This window comes from Eulemur rufifrons, chromosome 19 (assembly GCF_041146395.1).
Source record: "Eulemur rufifrons isolate Redbay chromosome 19, OSU_ERuf_1, whole genome shotgun sequence".
Lineage (NCBI taxonomy): Eukaryota > Metazoa > Chordata > Mammalia > Primates > Lemuridae > Eulemur > Eulemur rufifrons.
The window spans coordinates 83,424,709-83,446,871 of record NC_091001.1 but is presented as its reverse complement, the minus strand read 5'-3'; the positions used below and the strand labels follow the sequence as shown (position 1 = coordinate 83,446,871).

Here is a 22,163-nt window from a genome sequence, read left to right as displayed (position 1 = left end):
TACTCCTGGGATAAATCCCACTTGGTCATGGGTATAATTCTTTTTATAAGCCGCTGGATTCAATTTGCCAGTATTTTGTTGAGGATTTTTACATCCATATTCATAAGTGATATTGGTCTTTAGTTTTTTTACAATTTCTTTGTCTAGTTTTGATATCAGGGTATTATTGGCACTAAGGGCTTTAGTAAGGCTGGTATCTCCTAAACTTAAATGAAGATTTCAAGCATACAAATGGATAAAGATTAGTATATACTAGTAATTGTCAATCATTAGTTACCAAAAATCTTAGATTTATTGAACCAATCACTATAAACCATTTAATTAATAAATTATACTTAGAAGTACCATACTTGGTTTTCAGATATGTTTTCCCATTTTTTAAAAATTTGGATTTTTTGGTGGGATTTAAAGTTCTTCATAAAGCTCACAATACATATGAACCTGTACCATTATGAATTTGAAAGTTTGTAATCTAAATTATTGATAAAAAATTCTGCTTGATTTCTCTAAGACCCTAATTAATCCTCCTTCCCCTTTCTGTTTTTGAAGTCAGTTTCTCAAAAAGTTTAATCTTTATATTACCTCCAGACCTCAGGAAAAGTACAGCTATACAGGTTGAGCATCCCTTTTCTGGTCTTGGAACCAGAGTGTTTCAGATTTTGGATTTTTTTGGATTTTGGAATATTTGCATTATACTTGCCAGTTGAGCATCCCTTATCCAAAAATGCAAAATCCAAAATGCTTCATTTCCTTTTGGCATCATGTTGGCATTCTAAAAGTTTCAGATTTGGGAGCATTTCAGATTTTGGATTTTCAGAGTAAGGATACTCAACCTGTACTTTTCTCATTCGGATGTCAGGTCTGTATCAGCTCAGACAAAAATATCCAGGGAGCTTATACGGTGCCTACTCTGGTCTTGGCTGGACCAGTATTTAAGGAAGGAGTTTTTGCCATGGTCATTAATTTATAGGCTGGCAAATGGAGTTGAGAAACCCAGAATCAGAGAAATCAATAGGTTTGGAGGGGGCAGGGAGGTAAGCAAAGGTTAAGGCTGGAAAGTGCTTCAAAGAAAGAAATCCACAGAATTGGGTCAGTATAGAGAACATATATATATATTATATTGGGATGGAAAGGGGAGTTAACACCAAATTACAAAAGGGAAAAATTTATTCTCTTTTAAGAGAACTTTTCTCTTTAAGACTGAGAGATGACCTAAAAGAAGACCCAGAAGTTTCTGGTCTGCATGGTAGTAACAGCTTTGACAAGGAAGCAAGCTAGAAAAATAAGTCTGGTGAGTAGGTAGGTAAAGAATGTAACTTAGTTTCTGATGTGGACTCACAGAACCCTAGACATGAAGAGACTTAAAGTGATCCAGTTCAACTCATCAATTTTGGTGGTGGCTACAACCTTGGGCAAGCCAGCAATGTAGCTAAATACTGTTATAAAATTTTGGCCAGATACTGCTGACTATAAAGGTTCTGAGCCTAAGAAATGCTCCTTCTGTTGAAAAGGGAGATGTCAAAGACATATTAGCATCAACTGAGACTTTCTTCTTTGACACAATGAAAAGAGAAAACTTCTAATTAAAAGAGAATAAAATTCTCCTGTATGTAATTTGGTATTATTTAACATAGGCCACGGGTGCTCCTGAGCTTATTTCCCAGGGTGCACAGTGTCTTTAAACTCTGTCAGCATGCATCTCACTGGGTTCTGCTTTGTTGGAACTCCAGTTCTGAGTCACTCTTCAAGTACTTAATGAGCTCCTACAACTTGCAAAGCATTGTAGTAAGATGCAGTGAGTGGCACAAAGAAATATAAGACACAGTCCCTACTCCAAGTAGATCATAATCTAATTAGGTTATAACCTAATTACATGCTGCATAAAAAGGTAAAGAACATCTCATTAGTAGTTTAGCATACTTCAATAAACAGGCACTAATGCTGTTCGATGAACAGAAGATTACTGTGAGCCTGAGTGGTCAGAGACAGTTTCACACAGGAGGTGGGATTGGGCCTGGCCTTGAAGGAGAACTTAGATCCTGAAGAGGCAGGGAAGAGTGAGGGGGTCCCATGAAGCAGGAAGAATGGATTGAGAAAATGCAGGAAACTCTGAGCATAACATACTGACTCGACTAGAACATTTCTAAAGGCTTTTTTAAAAAAGAGAGAGAGAGAGAGAGAGATGGGTCTCACCCTGTAATGCAGGCTGAAGTGCAGTGGCACAATCATAGCTCACTGTAACCTTGAACTCCCTAAAGGCTTCTTGAAGCCTGAACAGTGAAATCCAAACTTGTTTGTTTGCCTTGTCTTTAAAGTCCATTAAAAATGTTTCCCTCACCACTCTAGCTAGAATGGTCAAGTTACCCTTTATATACATTCTAGCCGTTTTTGTAGTTTCTTATCTACTGTCTGCCTATCTATGTCCCATCTATCCCTGCCACAGTTGATGTGATAAAATCCTAGAACACCTACACGCTTGGAGATTTTTGCCTGCTCTGTAATAACTTCATTATCCTTGTTATTATCCATGTTACTTTGAACTACTTATCACTTTGTCTCCCCCATTAGATTTTATAAACTCCTGTCTCCTTTTCTGATTCCTAAATGTTGGTGTATCTCAAAGAGAAAGCACTTTTCAGGGGATCATACTCCGTCCCTGGTGTGATACAGTGAAAACCACAAAGGCCAGAAGCTTTGTCCTAGCCAGTAACGAGTTGATGATTGGTCAGGTGTTTTGACATCACAGGATTTCAGTGTTCTTATTTTAAAATAAGAGGCTTGTTTTGGGCTTGGCTTTTCTTTTTTTCCTTGTTTGTTTGTTTGTTTGATTGTTTTTTAAGAGACAAGGTCTTGCTCTGTTGCCCAGGCTGGAGTGCAGTGGCGCCATCATAGCTTATTGCAACCTCCGATTCCTTGTCTCAAGCAATTCTCCTGCCTCATCCTCCTGAGTAGCTGGGACTGTAGGTTTGTGTTACCATGTCCAGCTAATTTTTTTCTATTTTTTGTATAAACTGAGTCTTGCTGTGTTGCTGGTCTCAAACTCCTGGCCTCAAGCAATCCTCCTGCCATGGCCTCCCCAAGTGCCCTCCTGTTTTTTATCTTTATTTTTCCAATTATAAAAGCCACATTCCTATTTTTATAAGTAGAAGATCATAAATGGGGGTGGGCGAGAGTTACAAATCTACCACCCAGAGGACACAATTTATATTGTGATGATATATATTTCTGTAACTTAACATCATAAATAAACATATATCCATTTAGGAACTTAAGGTACTTTCTAGCTCTAAAATCTTATTTTTTTGCCACTAAAGAAATTAATATGTCTTTTTAAAAAATCATCAAGATGATGATGGTACTACCTTTTGGTCTTATCTCACAAGTCTGATTAGTTAAAATAAATGGCCAAAGATTTCCCATCTCTGGTATTCAGCAGTTATATTTGGAAAGGTCCATTAGGTCTTTTAGGCCATACGGAGCCCCATAATGATTACAAATTACCCTAAAGCAGAAGGTTGGTTCTAACGTATATACTCTAGAATAAGAATTCAGTGAAAACTTAAGTATTTGTTTATTTGTAGAAAAATCTCCTTTGCTAGAGGATTTGTTGTTAGGAACAAAAGTCCTGAGCCCAAAAGTGTTTTCTGAAGTTAAAACATAGCCCATGCAATGAAAAGGGTGGGAACTCTAAAATTATTGCCAAGGGTCTATATGGAAGTTGTATACTTTTAATAACAAAGTTATTGAATTATTACTAAAAATTATTTACCAAAAGTAGAAGAATTAATATCTGAGATGTAATTAAAGAAAAGTAGGCAGGTTTTGGAGGGATTTGCTTTGGGGGTTTTTTGGTTTTTGTTTTTTTGGGGGATAGCTGCTATCTCTACCCAGTAAATGGCCAAGAGTTTTAGGTTTCTACACATTTTATACCAAAACAGACATCCTGGGGTTTGATTACATTCGAAGGGAGTATCTAAAAAGGAAAAATTGTATGCAGTTTTCCTAGAAAGATTAAACTGACTTAGAAATGGTCTCAAAACAGTGTTATTAATAGTTGGGGCCTCTCCAAATAAAAATTAATAATTTTTAAATGTATAAGAGTGTGCAACAAAGTTTCCATAAACTCATTAAAAGCTTGAAACCTGATACTTACAGAGCAGCTCTGTATCTCATTGTCCTTTAGGTGTGTCATTTTAGTCTGAATTGGAATATCATTTTGTTTTCTAACTCTGGAAAGGCACTTGAAATCAGCTTTGGCATTTCTTGGCCCAGAGGAATTTCATGGAGGTAGCCATAGAAATTGATTAATGAACTACATTCTCAGAAGAAACCTAGGGGTACTGTCCAAATGCAACAAAGTATGTTTCTTATGCACCTTTTGAAATGGAAATGATCAGTAAACACACAGCATATGGCTTCCCTGTACTAGTTTCCTGCTTCATTGGCCTTTAAACTCAAGTATTCACATATAGAAGCTATTTCTCTTACCTGAGTAGATGACAGAATTTATGACTTAGGTTAGCTGCCTAGAAGTTTCAGCCCATAGCTCGCAAGTTACTGAAATTCATTCATGAATGTATTTAATTAGAAAGGGATTTCATTTTCTCTCCTAAATATTTCTTTTAATCTATAGGAGAAATTATCCCTTTCCAGATGTTAGTTATAATGCTTCAAAATTAAATGATTAAAATTAAAATTAAATTATTGCCTTATTTTAGTGGCAGAATTTTTTTTCATCTGAATAATTAAAAGTAAAACTTGCTGCTCTTTTTGTCCTATCCAGTTATATGAGATTACGACAGTGATTTTTTTTTTTTCTATTCTTGTCCTATTCTCTCCACCCCAGTCATTTACTTCCTGCACACTGTGCTACTATTAAATACCTCTTGGCTTTTGTCATGTTCAAGGCTTATTTTAAATTTATTTGTTCATTTCTTCATTCTACAAATATTTAGCACCTATTCTGATCCAGGCAGTGCTCAACTGTAAACTCTTCCAACCAGCTATGCATGCTGTCTGTAACCTGCCCTCCTGTCATTTATCCTGCCTTATGTTGCCTGTCCATAGTTTCCATCTTTGCTTTGTATCCTGTGTCTCACCATTCTCTTCTGAAGCACTCATCCTTTCCTTTAAGTGCTCTTAGAAACAGGTCTGATAATAGTCATTTGTAACATAGTTGGATTTAAGTCATTGTTTTACCTCTCAAGAGGCGTTTGCATTTTGATTTTTCCTATAAATATGAATGCAAAACTCTCTTATTCAAAGAATTTACAGCTTCTTTGTGCAAGTGTTGAAGGTGTTGGGTGCCCCTGCTGGTTCCTTTGAAATCACACCAAATAAAGGGTTCACTGCTTTTCCTTCCCACCTTCACACTGTCCATGGACATTCTGACCTCCCCGGCTGTACAGCTGCTGCTCCTGCCTAAATTGTCTGTACTTTCCTTCAGTGTTCAGCTCAACCCATAGCCTGCATCTTCCCCAGAGATTTTTCTATGCCTGTTGTCATTCATTTTCCTTCTGTGAGTTCCTCCATTACATCTAGTCACCATTACTGAGGTTGGCATTTAATCATTCTTTCTTTCAATTGCCTCGTTTCCTTTTTCCAAACTTCAGTGTAATCTCCAAGAACACTGATCCTGTGACTTTATTTTCTATTTACATAGTACCTAGCAAAGAGATGTAGTTGGCATTCAGTGAATAACTAAATAGAAACGAGAGTATGCCTGGCCCCATATAAGTTTATGTGTATTGTATCTAGCAGCATTTTGCAAAGTGAATTCATCCTTCATTAGAAGAGGAAAACATGTAATGCTTAGGGCTATTATTAAAATTTCTTAAAATTTAAAAAAATAGGGGGAAAGCAACCATTTTTTCTATAAATGCCAATTTCTGAAGGAAATTTGATTTTTACTTCTTAACAGGTGGTTTGTTCTGGATGCAGAAACCAGAGATCTAGTTTCTATCCACACAGATGGGAATGAACAGCTCTCTGTAGTGCGCTACTCAATAGGTAGGCAAATTTATCCCTATCCCCCAATCCTGGCATTGACAGCACGTCACTGTAATTGCATGTTTTTACTTCTGATAAAGCTGACTCCTTTTTTTCTTGAGAGTTATTAAGTGTTAAATATGTTTCCTCCAACATCACATTAAATTCTGCTGCCAGAAACTACAAAAGATCTGCTAAAGTTAAACAACATTCTAAATCATCAAGCAAACAAATTTAGAATGAACTATTGCAACTGCATTTGCAATTGAAAGCAGAATAAAGTGCAATCAAATCCCTTTTTTTGGAACTACACATACTTAAAATTTTGAATAGGTATTAGGCGAAATGTTATATATCTAGTTAGCAACCTTTTCTTTGTTTTGTTTTGTTTTGTTTTGTTTTTAAAGAGACAGGTCTCACTGTCACCTAGGCTTGAGTGTAGTGGCACAATTGTAGCTCGCTGCAGCCTCGAATTCCTGGGCTCAGGGGATCCTCCCACGTGAGCCTCCCAGGCTTCAGGGGATCCTCCCAGCCTTAGCCTCCCGAGTAGCTGGCATTTCAGGCACCAGCCACATTGCTCCGTACCTTTCTTTGGATACAAGAGAATGTAAAAGAAATTATAGCAATATTCAAAATACAGAAATTTTTATAGGTCCTTCACGTCCTTTAGAATCTAGTTACACTGTTGTTGGTTACATAGTAATGATTAGTTTTTTAATTAGATAAAATATTTAGCAATTTATTATAAGAATTTGAGAAATTCATTTAGCCTGTTTTGAATAATAATTTGTACTTTATTCAAAACGTTAATTAAATTCCCATAATATTACAATTACCTTGTCCCATTATTAATGTGGTTTTGATTCACACCATTCTTCCCTAGAGTTAGTCTGACATTTTCTTATATTTGAAAATATATTCCAGTAGTTGTTGGATCAGCATACGGTCCAAAGGACCTTTTTGATTGCTTCTCAGTTGTCTCAAAGGAAGCACAGAATACCATTCTCTAAATTGAACAGGGAAGAAAGAGTACGTACTTTAAGCTATAAACCTAGAAAGAGTCATCTTGAAGCAGGAAAGTTTTAAAGTTTTTCTGTGGTTTTTTTGTTTTGGTTTGGTTTTTTAGTGCTGTAGTAGCAAATAACCATCACAAATGTAGCAGTTAAATCCAAAAATCAAGTGGACTTTATTGACCATTTGTTATGTGCTTAGCACTGTGGTAAGTACAGTGGAGAAGACCATAAAAGAGTGGAACATTGTCCTTTCCCAAGAGCTCCTACCCTGTAATTGGAGGGATCATGTGCTGGCTGAACTAAGCAGCTGTACACTCAGTTTGCTGTGTTAACACTGTACTTCTACACCTGCAGGAAGGGTAGCCTCTCTGGGACCAGTTTTTAGCCAACTAGAAGGAGACGATGCTAGAGTCCAAGGCCTTTGAGCACCTCCAGGAAGGAATTGTGTATTGGACTAGATGACTATTTATTTTTCAATCAGCATGCTTAATGATAGGATTCATTCATCAACCACCAAATAACAGCAACATTGATGAGATTTAACAGCATTTGGAAAATATCATTTAGGATAGCTCCAGTAAAATAACAATAAATAAATGTCAGTATATTCCTGTAGTCAACACTTTGTTCTGTTTGATTCTAGATGGTACCTTCCTGGCTGTAGGATCTCATGACAACTTTATTTACCTCTATGTAGTCTCAGAAAATGGAAGAAAATATAGCAGATATGGAAAATGCAATGTAAGTAGTGAAATAAAGTAAATCAAATTGTAAGATTATTGGGAAATTTTACTTCTGTTAAAAAGAGAATTAAATGTTTACATTGATGTATCAATTGTTTTCTACTGTTAGATGCTTTAATCTCTGTCTCTGAAAACTGATATTACATGACAGCAGAACATTATAGTTTCCCATGTACAATAGAAAGACATCTCCTTTTGACAGGAGTTTAATAATTTGTCACTCTCTGACTAGTTTTAAGATTGTTTCTTAAAGTTATTTCCATAGGAAACTCTTAGAATAACTTTTTGAAAATGGAGTGAGTCAGAAATAAAAGGACATCTCGCTTTTAATCTCAACGTCCCATGTCCCTACCCACTCCCAACACCCTCCAATGTCTTATGTCACCTCTCTGCCACTAAAAATACAATAATTTATATGAAGATTTGTTTACATTTAAAAGAGCTAACAGAAGGATGTTTCTTGTAATTTGTTGCCCATTTTTACCTTGATTAGGTCATAATTATGGGGTGAAGACTGGATTGAATTCTGTAGACATACATTGTCTGGCAGGCACTCCACTAACTAAAGAAATGGTCTAGGAGTCAGGAATATGCACAAGATATGTTTCTTTGTCCTCAGGAAATACAGTCAAGCTGAGGGCAAGACAAGAAGGGTAGGCAGTGTAGCGTAGTGGGTAAGAGCACAGAGTGGGCCACATTACCTGTATTTGAATCCTTCCTTCACCACTGACAAGCTAATGTGACCCTGAGGAAGTATTTAAACCTTTTACTTCAGTTTTCTCATCTATAAAATGAGGATACTTGTAAAAGTAGTTTCTACTTCATAGAATTAAAACAAGTTAATGTTTATGTTAGGATTAAAACAATGTTATACTGCTTCACTTGACCAGCCGTTAAAAAAAAAAAATGTTATAAAGTACTTGGGATAGTGCTTGGCACATAGTAAGTATTCAATAAATGTTAACTATTATTTTTATAGAAAATGAGGTTACTTCGTATATATGTTAGGAAATTAGAATTAGCAAATCATGTGATGAGTTAGTAATACAGACCCTTTAATGGTCTTTATCACCAAACAGTTCGTTTTAAGGGAATAAATAAAAGAATTAGTTTTTAGAAGGATATACATCTTATAATAAGTAAAATAAACTTCAGTATGGGTCTGGAATTTATTTTGCTTACCATATATAAGCAAAAACAAAGCTATTTAATATTTGAGGAGGAGAGACTTGTTTATTGCATATTTTGTGCTATATGTTAAAACCAGCCCATTTATAAACTGGTCTGCAAGCAGCCTTAGAGTTTTAGAATTTGTCTCAAAAATATCTGTGTTTGCCTTAACAACAATTATAAATCATTATCCATTATATTTATTTACATCTTTTAACTGATTTATCAATGTGTAATGTTTGTAATATGGAATAGTATACAACACGATCAAATGAAATGTTCCACTGCAAGGAATTTTCAGATTACTGAAGTTTTACCCTACCAGGTCCCCAATTTTTCTGAACTATTTTTTAATCTCAACTTTTGAAAATCCATCTTTTAATAAACAAAGTATATTAAATATGATTTAATCTTGTGGAATCATAAAATATTACAGGCAGTACTGTAGCACTTACTTAGCTAAACCCTCATTTCAGAGAAAATTAATGACTTGTCATTGGCTGCATCTTGACATAGTGGCAGATCCTGGAATTAAACACAGTTCTCCCAACTCTTAGTAGAACAAACTTTCTAATGTATAGTAATGCCTTAGATTTTTCATTATGTATATTATTTTACTGTGCTATTACAGTACAGCTGATCCAGAAAACAAACGGAGCACTGGGTAATCAGAATGACCTTGGAAGTGTTGAGAAATGGCAACTTTATCAATTACATGAGACTTGTCCTACTCTGATTAGTCAGCTTTTATCTTTAGAATGTTTGAAAGTATCATTTCAAGATACCCTTAGGAACTGTTAAAGTTTACAGTGCTGTTTGAGGCTATAACGAAAGACTCAGCTACTCTAATTATCTTGTTTTGTGCTTTGCTTCCAGCTGTCACTTCTCTTTGCTGTCTGCTTCTGCCAGCTGGTCTTATGTATCCTATTAACTGCTTTTATCTATTGTTTCCTATTATATAGGGCAGACAAAACTGGGTTAATGCTGGCTCTGCTGCTTACTAGTTTGTGACTTTGAGCAAGTTAATTAACTTCTCTGAGTCTTAATTTTATTATCTTAAAAGTGGAAATTATAATGGTTCCTACTTTGCAGCATTGTTGTGAAGATTAGGTCTTTAGTAAAACGTGGCGACTGGGACTACTCAGAATTCCAGATACAAATGCTGTTTTCTATTTTATTTCTAATAACTTTCCTGTTACTTGTCAACATTTAAGTGACCAGTGTAGCTACAGAAGCATACTGGGCTTAGAGCTTTAGGAAATGTCCTTCTAATAAATTATAACTAGTGATAAGCATTTGTAGTCCCTTTCTATGGTATCACTTTATGTGGAAATGTCAGTTGAAAAGATGGCTGGAACCCAAGGATGCAAAGCAGCATTTCTTGGTAGAGGACAGCTGGCTGATGCATGGATCCCTAGTGAATGATGACATCTGACGTCTTTACAGCCCAGGGCCTTGCTCTCAACCTCAAAAGCTAAGAAACAAGATAAGATCCATTTTAGAGAGATGGACTTATATCAAACAAGTTCTCCAAAGCTGGTCTATAAAGCATCAATTTACAAGAACTGTAACTGGTAAGGCCACTAAATCTTAGTTTTGTCTGGCCAACCAAGTTTTCTCTTTATAGGCAAGCCTTAGGAAACTGACTTTAATCAGAATACTGGTTTATTCATATAAGTAAGATATATAAATGCCAAGGGGACAGGACATAAGCATCCTTCAGCCAGTGCATTCCTTCCCTTTAGGAAAAGCCCAGGTGAAACCAGAGTATAATCAGACAGTGAGCAAATCTGGTGCCTGTATCCACAGTAGAGCAATAGCTGCCGCTGGAACTTGTCTTGGTTCCGGTCCCTCTACCCTAGTCATAGGGGGGTACTACCCACGTTTGTCTCTGTGACTGCCTCCTTGTCTGAATATCATGTTCTTTGGATAGAGTCATACCTGTAATCATCTTATACTCTAGCCTTGCCAATTTTGTAGCCATTATGACTCTTTGCTTCTTTCTGCTTTTATTTATTTTATGTTAATTTTAAAATTTAGCTCCCAGCGGTTCCACTAAAGTTTCCATAAACTCAAAGAACTTTACTCTTCATAATCTTTCTGAAGTTTATCATCTGCTTAAAATTTTGGTATTTCAAAAAACTTTGCATGAACTGTAAATTTGGAGATTTACTGTGTATTCCCTCTTTTAGGTATTCTTTTAAAATGTTAAATATGATCTCAAAAGGACTATAATATTTACATTTAGAATCATAAAATTTTTCCCATGTAAACAGCAGAAAGCATTACCTGGTCACCTTCCTCTTTTGATAAATAAGAAAAGTGAGCTCATTTACCAGGATCCTTTATTGTGTGTTCTGACTCCTCTGATCAAGCCAGTCTCAAGTTATCCCATTACCTGACAGTACAAATGTATGAATAAACTAATCTCCAAAGGTGATAAAGACTAAAACTTTGATGTGTCTCTGATCAAACCTTAGAACCCTGGAAAACCTCAGCATATGCTAGAAGAGCTTAGCCAGAGCATTTAGGGCTTAATCTTTTTTCACATACCTTATCACTTCCTTTTTCTCTCCCTTTTCTAACCTTTGCAGGGGATTTTTGTTTGTTTGTTTGTTTGAGACAGGGTCTGACTCTGTTGCCCCAGCTAGAGTGCAGTGGCATCATCATAGCTCACTGCAACCTCAAACTCCTGGGTTCAAGTGATTCCCCTGCCTCAGCCTCCCACGTAGCTGGGACTGCAGGTGTGCGCCACCACGCCCAGCTAATTTTTCCTATTTTTTTAGAAGATAGATCCTCCCGCCACAGCCTTTCAGAGTGCTAGAATTATAGGCGTGAGCCACCCATGCCTGGCCGGCATTTAGTTTTAATGTAGCACAATCTTTGTCACTTCAGAAACAATGCAAAAATAGGTTTAGTACAAAGTAAGTACATTTTAATTCTTAAAGGAGTTTCTTAATTTTTAAGTGGTACAGAAGGGAGGGTAAGAGGCTTCATTTGCTCAGCAGGAGGATCACTTAAGGCCTAAGAGTTCAAGACCAGCCTGGGCAATAGCAAGATATCGTCTCTACAAAAAGTAAAAACAGTTTAAAAAAAAAATTAGCTGGGCATGATGGCATGCGCCTGTACTCCCAGCTATTTGGGAGGCTAAGGCAGAAGGATTGCATGAGCCTAGGAGTTGAAGGCTGTGGTGAGCTATGATGATGCTACCGCACTCTAGCCTGAGCCACAGAGCAAGACACTGTCTCAAAAGAAACCACAAAAAACAAAGATTGTAGCCCAGGAGATATAGTATATTGAAATTGCAGTGCCATATACTAAAAAAACATTATAAAATCTTTTCTAGTAGGCAAAAAGTGTTGGTAAAAGTAAATTTTCTTTTTGTCAGGATTTTGGTAATTGGAAATACACATCAAAAAGAGAAAGAAGAGTAAACACTTTATAACTGTCTACCTAGAACTTCCAAGAAAATAAATCATAAAACTAATACAGGATTTCAATAAGGTAGTAGGATTCAATAATACTATAACAGGAATTATATGTAGTACCTAGTGACTTAAACAAATTAGGGATATGGTCTCATTTAAAAGAGGTCATCAAGAATTCAGGATCCTTTCTTTCTTTTCCATCTCCTTACTGTCCTCAGCATCATAAGATGCTGCTGGAACTCCAGCCATCACATCCTAGTTCTAAGCAGAAAGGGTCAGAGCTTCCCTTAGGGTGTTCCTGGAAGGCCCACTCAATGACTTCTGCCACCCTTAGCTGCAAAGGTGGTTAGGAAATAGTGTTTTAGTTTAGCACTCAACAAAAGGGGAGAATGTGGATTGGTAGGCAACTAGCAGTCTACGTTCCACTCACCAGGTAAAGATCCATTTTCCCTCAACCAGCAAAAGCATATAAAAAATATGATGGGGAGTCCAGGCACAGTGGCTTACAGCAAAGTGCTGTAATCCTAGCACTTTGAGAGGCCAAGCTGAGAGGAGCGCTTGAGGCCAGGAGTTTGAGACCAGCCTGAGCAACATAGTGAGACCCTGACTTTACAAAAGATAGAAAAATAAAATTAGCCGGGCATGGTGGCACACACCTGTAGTCCCAGCTACTAGAGAGGCTGAGGCAGGAGGATCGCTTGAGCCCAGGAGTTTGAGGTTGCAGTGGTTATGATGATACCACTGCACTCTAGCTTGGACAACAGACTGTAGACCCTGTCTCAAAAAAAAAAAATGGTGTGGAAAAAAATCCCATTCGCAATTCCAACAAAAACAGTAGATGCTTTGAAAATAAACCTAGTAGCAGTAAACTTGGCACAGGAAGCCATGTGAAACATTACTGAAAGAAAACTAGGGACTGAAAGAATTAGACACAGCATGTTTCTAGATGAAAAGACTTGATAAAGATATCTGTTCTTTACAAACTATTCTCTAAGTTTAATGCAGTCTTATTTAAATTTTCAACATGGTATTCATGGGCCTGATAAAATAGTTCTAAAGTTCATCAGAAATTTTCCACCTACCACAGAACTATCACAGTTGGTTGGGAATAGGCAGATAGATGAATAGAACAGAGAAGAGACTCCAGAAACAGATCCATGTTTTTCTGGAAATTTACTAAATAATAAAAGGGGTATTTCAAATCAGTAGAGAAACAGTGTACTCTTTTCTACCTGCATTATCTGGTATGTCAGTTACGAGCCACAACTTTGTATTTATAACATTAAATACAATTCAGTTCCCTGGGAGCACTGGCCACATGTCAGGTACTTAGAAACCACAGATGACTAATTGCTACCATGTCAGACTGCACATAAAGAACATTTTCATCACTGCAGAAAGTTTTATTGGACAGTACAACTCTAGATGGTGAGGGGTCACTCGGGTACTTACTTGGGACAAAAGTTAGATTCCTCACTCTAGGCCTTGTTATTATTTGTTTTTAATTCCCCAGGTAATTTTAAATCAGTTGCAAATCACTGATTTAGTTGATGAGCCTCCATTCAATTGGCAAAGATTTAACTCAAATATTTCTAAATTCTTTCTCCAAAGTGTAGTATTCCTCCGTCCCTTCACTTGTAATGATTTTTGTGGTTAGTTACACCATTTAGCTACTTAATGGCAATAATGAAAGGGCCAGCTTAGAAAACTTTTCTATTTCTTTTCAAGGTGATTACGCTAGAATTTGCTCCCAACTATGTTTGTGCCCATGGGGTGAAGTTTGAGGCTATTTTTCCCCAAGCTGTGCATATACTCTCCATGGGTCTGTGAGTTGGGTGGGGCAAGGACACTCTGAGGTGGTATCTTGGGAGGTAAGATTACAGACCCCCAACAATTGCATTTAACTGTTTGCTTATTTATTGGCATCGATACCGGGGGGGAAGATATTCACTACTTTCCGATATGATTTCATAACTTCCCCAAGGTCCTTTCTAAATGTGGGGACTTTTCCTACTCAGGAGTCCTTTTTGAGAATACTTCATATTAATTTACCTTCTGAACACATTCTGTGTCCAACACAGATATGACTTACATGAATATTATGTATACATACAATACTTTTGATGCTCTTCTAAGTAATGCTGTTATAGAGGCTTTGCACAAAGATGCAGATAATACTTTTAAGTACTTCTGCGTTAGGATGAATACTTCCCAAAGGACTGTACTTTGCCATGATTAATCTGGTTAAACCCTTCATGTAGCCACAGTTTTTTCAATTTTTTTTTTTTTTTTTTTGTATGGCTTCCCCAGACAACAGAGCTGGGCATCAGGTACTTGTGTACTATGAAAAGGATTGTATGAACCCCATGCCCCTGCCATACTAAAATATCCAATAACCACATGCATCTTTTTGGCTCTGAAAATTAATTTCTTGTTAAGTTGGTAGGTCCCTTGTGTGTCTGTCAAGTGATTCCCAATCTGTTTTCCAATATACTGTTACACCTAATCTCTGGTGGTTTCAGAAGGCTTTTACAGTTCTCAAATCACCTAAACTCATTTAAATACGTAGATTTCACATGCAGCACTATGGTGCAGATTATAGCTCCAGAAAGGTTTGAGGACATACCATTAGACTTTGGAAGGGTACTGGAATATTTAGAATACCTTGTGTAAATCATTTAAAAATATACCTAAGGTACATTGAATTTGTTAAAAAATAAAATCACGTGAGCAGAAAGCTAGTAATTCAAAAAGTACACTAGGAATTAAATGTGTTTCACCAAAGACTGTAGGAGATAAAAGTGAATTCACATCTCCACTGACTTTGGTAAACCATAAGATCTGTGTAATTTATATCAAATAGTTTACTGGAAGTCATCAAATGCCTTTACGGGAAGACAACAGAATTCAGCATTGAATAGTTTTTTTTGTTTTAATTCTCACAGTGTTAATAAATCCTAAGCAGGAAAAGATCACTGTTTTCCTGCTTAAGGAATGTTTTAAGGAGTCAGATGATTATAATGGGTCCAGCTGTTCTGAAGGAGTGCAGTGTTGGGTGACTTTTCCCCCAGAACATTTTTTAGAGAGAGGAGTTTTTCCAGGAGACTTTCATATGACTATATATGGATGCCATATTCCTCAGCCTCTGAGGTGTACCATGGAGAGTCAAGAAGCAGCACAGGACAACTACATTCCTTGTGTACAACTTGTAACCAATACTTCATTCTCAAAAATGAAGTCATTCTAATAGGGTCACCAGTGACTTGAAATAAGGCGTGAGGGTGTGATATCCTTTGCATCGTCCTTTAAGATATAAGTTTAAGGAGCTATCTTTCTTGGAAGTGTCTAGACAGGTAGTAGGTACTAGTTTCTGGTATCTATGTAGAGAGGCCAACAGGATTCTCCCAAGTTCCAAATGCTTAATGTTTCTATTGTGGTGAGATCCCTTTAGTTCCAAATTCTTGCAGGAACTCTTCATGTGTCACCGGCATCTTCACATACCTGCATCTTTGGCTGCCAATAAAATAGAATAAAAAAGAACTACAGATCTGCTATAAGAACTATTCAGTTCTAGAAGCTGTGATACTGCTCCCTGTCCTTTAGGAATTCTGACAGATGGGTATTCAGAAAACAGTATTGGTTAACTATTAAACTACTTATCATTCAAAACTGTAAATGCTTTCTAAAAGTTGATCTGTTATTCATTCCCTAGGGACATTCCAGCTACATCACACACCTTGACTGGTCCCCAGACAACAAGTTTATAATGTCTAACTCGGGAGACTATGAGATACTGCACTGTAAGTATGAATGATCATATATGGACTCAGAAGTGTCCGGCAGGAGCACTAATGAACAGGCTGCATGAAATTTGAATTCTGCAGAAAATGCAGGCCAGCCTCCCTAACCTGACAAAGCATATATTACTCTGAGCTAAGTAATGAGAATCTCAAATGTGGTTCACTTCTCCAAGAAAGTAATGAATTAATTTAATGGTGTAGAACTGAAGGCACATGTAGCAATAAGAAATTCCTCACCGAGATTGATGCTGCTCTGAATGGTTTTGCATTTAACAACTTTTCCTGGAGGCAGGGAGGAACATAATGGATGGGCATTTATGCTTTTTAGAGGGGGAAAAACTTCCATGGGAAACAATTTGTAGTTCTGTAAACCCTGTTAAAGTAAACACTTTCTTTTCCTTTTTAAATGTGTCTTAATGTTTTTCAGTGTATGGATTATAAATACAAGTAAACGTGGCTAGTTTGAATCGAGATGCACTTTCAAATACATTTGTACACAAGCACTATGATTATACTTCCTGTTTCTAAATTTAAAGGGGACATTCCAAATGGCTGCAAACTAATCAGGAATCGATCGGATTGTAAGGACATTGATTGGACAACATACACCTGTGTGCTAGGCTTTCAAGTCTTTGGTAAGAACATGACACCTGATGTGAAGAGGCGGTTTGTGGGGTTTTTATTTGTAGTATTTACTTGCTTCCATTTATAATGGAATGTATTTCTTTAGTTTTATCACTATTAACGCCAGTTTCAGAGAGATTAAATGTATCAGGAGTGAACCAATATGGGATTTGTTCTCTGCAGAATCCAGCACTTTTGGTCCCCAATACATACGAAAGACCATTAAAAGAAATTCACATAGTAATACATACTACCTTCCCATTTTTTTTCTCCAAGTGAAAATTAAAGTTTTTAAGTTTGTAAAGGCTTTTTTAAAATAGCTTTATTGAGGAAAATAGCTTTATTGAGGTATGCATATATCATACAATTCACCTATTTAAAATGTATGATTCAGTGATTTTTATATATTCACAGAGTTGTGCAACCATCATCAAGATCTACATTTAGAATATTTTCATCACCCCAAAAAGAAACCCTGTACTCAATAGCAGTCACTCCCCATCTTTCCTATCCTCTACCCATCCAGCAACCACTAATCTACTTTACAGATTTCCCTATTCTGGATAATTCATATAAATGGAATCAATACAATATGTGATCCACGGAGACTAGCTGTTTCATTTAGCATAACACTTTCAAGGTTCATCCATGTTGTAACATAGATCAGTACTTCATTCTTCTTATGGCTGTATACTATCCCCTTGTATGGATATATACCACATTTTGTTAAATCCATTCATCAGTTTATTGATACAAGTTGTTTCCACTTCTCAGCTATTAATGCTGCTATGAACAATCATGTGTAAGTTTTTATGTAGACATGTTTTCATTTCTCTTGGGTATATACCTAGGAGTGGAACTGCTGGATCAAACAGTAACTGTATGATTAACCTTTTGAGGAACTGCCAGGCTTTCCAAAGTGGCCACACCATTTACATTCCCACCAGCAGTATACAAGAGTTCCAGTTTCTCCACATCCTTGCCAGCCTGTGTTATTCTTTAGCATGTGGATGTCCAATTGTTCCAGCACCATTTGTCAAAATATAAAGGCATTTTTAGTAGACATCATTTAAAGATAAAATTTGGCGATTATTCCTAACCTGATGTTTTAGACTTTTCTAGAAATCTGCCTCTGTGATAGCTTCCTTAAGCCTTCCCCAGTCTTCAGGTATCATTCTGAAAGGGTTAGAAGATAGACGGAAAAGCTAAAACAATACAGCCTTGTTTGCAAAGAATTAAAACACAGTGGCTGGGGCCAGGTGCAGTGGCTCACACCTGAAATCCCAGCACTTTGGGAGGCCAAGGCAGGAAGATCACTTGAGCCCAGGAGATCAAGACCAGCCTGGACAACAGAGTAAGAACCCCACGTCTACAAAAAAAAACCCCTTTTTTAAATTAGCTGGTCACAGTGGCACATGCCTATAGTCCTAACTTCTCAGGAGGCTGGGGTAGGACAATTGCTTGAGCCTAGGAGTTCGAGGCTGCAGTGAGCTATGATCATGCCTCTACACTCAGCCTGGGTGACAGAGTGAGGCCTTGTCTCTAGAAAAAACAACACACAGTGCTGTTAAGACAAAGCAGCTTAATAGGTTAGGAAGAAATTAGAAACAAAATAATCCTCACTTGTCCATAAATAATATTGTTATTCAGGGTGAAAATGAAGCAGTGGCTCATAGCTGGTAACTTCCCTGGTTATTTTAATAAGACAGATATCAGTTTAAAGGTTTTGGTATGTTTTTAGCAAATTTACCAAAAACATTTGTTCTCTAAAGTAGCATTCAACCACAGGGAGCCAACATCTCAACCCTTAAATGTTCCATAGTTTTAATCTAGCCTAATAGAGGTTTGTGAAAATTATGTTGAACATAATCACGAGTGTCTTATTATGATTCAGAATAATTAAATTTTATATGTTTTATCTTTGGACATAAATAATGTTTCCAGGAAAATTCTGTGGGATAACATGCTAGACCAGTGTGTGGCCTGTGCCATTTCCATAAGAGAGAAACTCTTTGAGGTCTTCCTGGAGGTGCTGGCCCAAAAGGGAACCTAGAGAGTCCACTTTGAAGACTTCGTGCTGTGGCTTTGTTTTTGAAAACCTTGTTATCCAAGTAACTGATGCCTTCTCCTCCAACTAGAGACACTTTAAAAAGGAAGAGCTTATCAAGCTGAAACTAAAATAAATTATTAGCACCACCTGCTGGTTACTGTTGACTACTATCAAGTCAGTAAGTTTTCCATCTTGAGGCTATTTTGGTTTAACTTTAAGGTTTGATTTTGGATAAAAGTTCATCATTTCAATGAAGAAATGATGTTCTTAGCAGTGTTTGGCTGTTAAGAAATTTGTAAGGCAAATGTCAGCAGCTAAGAGTTTGAACACAGATAAAAGTTAATCAGATTCCAAAATGAAAGAAACATATGTAACATCACAGTTATATTTTTAGGCTAATTTTTCTACATCCCTGTGTTTCCATATCAAAGGTGTCTGGCCAGAAGGATCCGACGGGACAGATATAAATGCACTGGTGCGATCCCACAATAGAAAGGTGATAGCTGTTGCCGATGACTTTTGTAAAGTCCATCTGTTTCAGTATCCCTGCTCCAAAGCAAAGGTGAACTCATTTTAATGGAAACTAGTGTTATTGGGCCTTTCGTTTGGGGATGATTTTGTGTCAGTGGCAACAACGTATTTGTAGAGTTACTAATTACTCTCCCTGCTACTTGGACGCCCAGAGGCAGGGAAGGTAGGGCTGTGTGTGAGCGTCCACACAGGCACTGCTTCTCTTTGCCTCCCTCCTCGCTAAGGCTCAGAGAGCTGTAGAAGTGGCAATCGATGATGTGGTAGCCTTTTTGTTTATTGTCCAGTGTCTTTTATTTTAGCAATTTTAAATTTCTCCTAAACATACTAAAATATTTGCTAGACACACAATCAACATTATAAAACTAATGGAACTACTTCCTAAACCTCCTATTATCCTGCCAACCTAGTAGATTCTGCCCTAGCCATCTCAAAATAGTAGTTAATAAGCTCTGACAAGTATACTACCCAACATCCAGAAGAGATAGACTTCTAGTTATTTTTTAAAACATACAGTGTCAAAGTACAGATGTCCGATTATTCTGTCTTGTTTCTCCTATGTAAAGTGATAGCAAAAGGAAATTACTTGCCAGCCTTATTTCTGAGATTTGATGATTTGTAGCTTTGAATTACCTGTTTCACAAGCCGGTACCTTCCCTATCTAGTCACCTCCATTTCTGTAGGCAGGCCAGGCATATAAAGAATGAGCTTAATTTTCCTTTCCGTCTGATTTGTTTCATGTAGGCTCCCAGTCACAAGTATAGTGCCCACAGCAGCCATGTCACCAATGTCAGCTTTACTCATAATGACAGTCACCTGATTTCAACTGGTGGAAAAGACATGAGCATCATTCAGTGGAAACTTGTGGAAAAGTTACCTTTGCCTCAGAATGAGATTGTAGCAGATACTGCTCTAACCAAAGCCCCCATCTCTTCCATTGAAAGTGTCGTCCAATCTAATACTCCCACACCACCTCCTTCCCAGCCCTTAAATGAGGCAGCTGAAGAAGAAAGTAGAATAAGCAGTTCTCCCACACTTCTGGAGAACAGCCTGGAACAGACCATGGAGCCAAGTGAAGACCACAGCGAGGAGCAGAGTGAAGGGGGCAGCGAAGATGTTGGTGAGCCTATTGACGAAGAGCCATCCAACGAGCAAAGTGAGAAGCAGAATGAAGCTGCTCGTCCCGAGGACCAGCAAGACCCTTCACCCCTGTCCTAATACCTTGGCTTCAGCGCGACTCTTTTCTCCTTCAGCTGCATGTGATTTTGTGGTAAAGTTCAGGTAACAGGATGGGCAGTGATGGAGAATCACTGTGGATCGAGATTTTGGTTTCCATGTGATCTGTTTTCTTCAATAGTCTTACCTTCAGTCTCTCAAATGCAGACAACCTAAAGGTTCAGTTTGGTGTGCATTGAAAATTAACCAAACTGAAGAAAGAGTAGGGGAAGATTGAAACATTATGTCTCAGAAATTACTGTGTGTGTAAGTGGTGTGATGTAAATACTGGAAACAAAAACAGCAGTTGTATTGCTTTTGAAAATAAACCCCTTGTTATCTGAACGTGTTTTCTTCAGGAACAACCAGAAGCATCACAAACACTGTTAACTCATCTGCTGGCTCAGACTGTACTACTTATTTTTCCTGAGGCAGAAAAAGAAACCAGAAAAAAAAAAATGTGCTCTTATTGCGATATCCTCCCACCCCAAATGTCTAATGGAAATTTTTTAATTAAGAAAAACGTCAGTATTGCCAAGTGCAGTGGTATTGCCTTCTTGAATAATAATGCTGTTTTCTTACACTACCAGTAGATGTCCAAATGTGCTCTTTAGTCTACTATATAGGTGCTGCCTTTTCTAAGTCATAATGAAGAACAGTCCCTTAATTTCTTGTGTACAAATCTAGTTTATCCTCCAACTAAGGGAACATTGGTTTGTTAAAGAGCTTTTAATGTATATTAAACCATTGATACTCAGAAATGATAGATTCCTCTGAGGAGTCCTTTACTGGCCTAAACATTCTCAAATGTTTGGTATTCAAGTGAATGGAAGAAAAAAACCACATGCCTTTAAAACTAAACTGTAACAATTAGCTAATTTTAGCTTAGCCTTTTCATCATAATTTGTTCCCTCAATAATAGGAGAAATATGAATATACTAAGTTTAAAGGATTTAATTGGTGCTTGAAATTCATTGGTTTAGTTGTAATTTTTATACAAATTAACTGTACTGAGGGATAAGATATTCTGCAAATTACAAATTCTTTTTTTACAGAAGTATAAAAGTAACAGTAATTTTTTGTAAATTGCATATGTAACAGACTTGCCATATAGTAATTTTTTTCTAGTGGAATTGCTATAAACCTTGCAAGTCAAATGTGGCTATCCTGCTATTTGGGGCAATGCATGTATTATTATGCATTGAAAAGTTGTTTTTTTTTTTTTAAGTTTTGTTGGCCAACTATGTTTTTCTTAAGTACATGTTTCCTACTTTAAAAATAATTACAAATATGCATTTCCTATATATTTGTTTATACTCTGATTATAAAAAACTTTTTGTTTGATTTTTTACCTTGCTGCATTGTTTTGATACTTTTTATTTTTTTGGTCAGATCATGTTTAGAAACTTTGGATGAGTTCAGAAGTCTTAAGTATGCAAGCGTTTACGTGATTGTGCCATTCCAAAGTGCATCAGAACTGTCATTCCCTTCTAGTATCTTCTCAGGAGTAATACAAATCAGGTATTTCATCATCATTTGGTAATATGAAAACTCCAGTGAACTCCCAAGGACACTTACAACGTTTATATTCACATGCTGTATGG

The 22,163-nt window shown here is 37.0% G+C and overlaps 2 protein-coding genes across 2 annotated transcripts in view; one reads left to right on the top strand and one right to left on the bottom strand.

Annotated features, from left to right (window-relative positions):
• Positions 1 to 21,523, top strand: part of EML4 (EMAP like 4) — a 150,258-nt gene extending 128,735 nt beyond the window's left edge. Inside the window, exons 19-24 of the mRNA XM_069494487.1 lie at positions 5,921 to 6,009; positions 7,645 to 7,742; positions 16,055 to 16,142; positions 16,679 to 16,777; positions 19,248 to 19,378; positions 20,089 to 21,523. Coding sequence (XP_069350588.1) covers positions 5,921 to 6,009; positions 7,645 to 7,742; positions 16,055 to 16,142; positions 16,679 to 16,777; positions 19,248 to 19,378; positions 20,089 to 20,562 — 979 coding nt within the window. The 3' untranslated portion in view covers positions 20,563 to 21,523. The remainder of the gene's footprint in view (positions 1 to 5,920; positions 6,010 to 7,644; positions 7,743 to 16,054; positions 16,143 to 16,678; positions 16,778 to 19,247; positions 19,379 to 20,088) is intronic.
• Positions 1 to 22,163, bottom strand: part of LOC138399822 (large ribosomal subunit protein eL39-like) — a 196,972-nt gene that overhangs the window by 87,597 nt on the left and 87,212 nt on the right. The window lies entirely within an intron of this gene.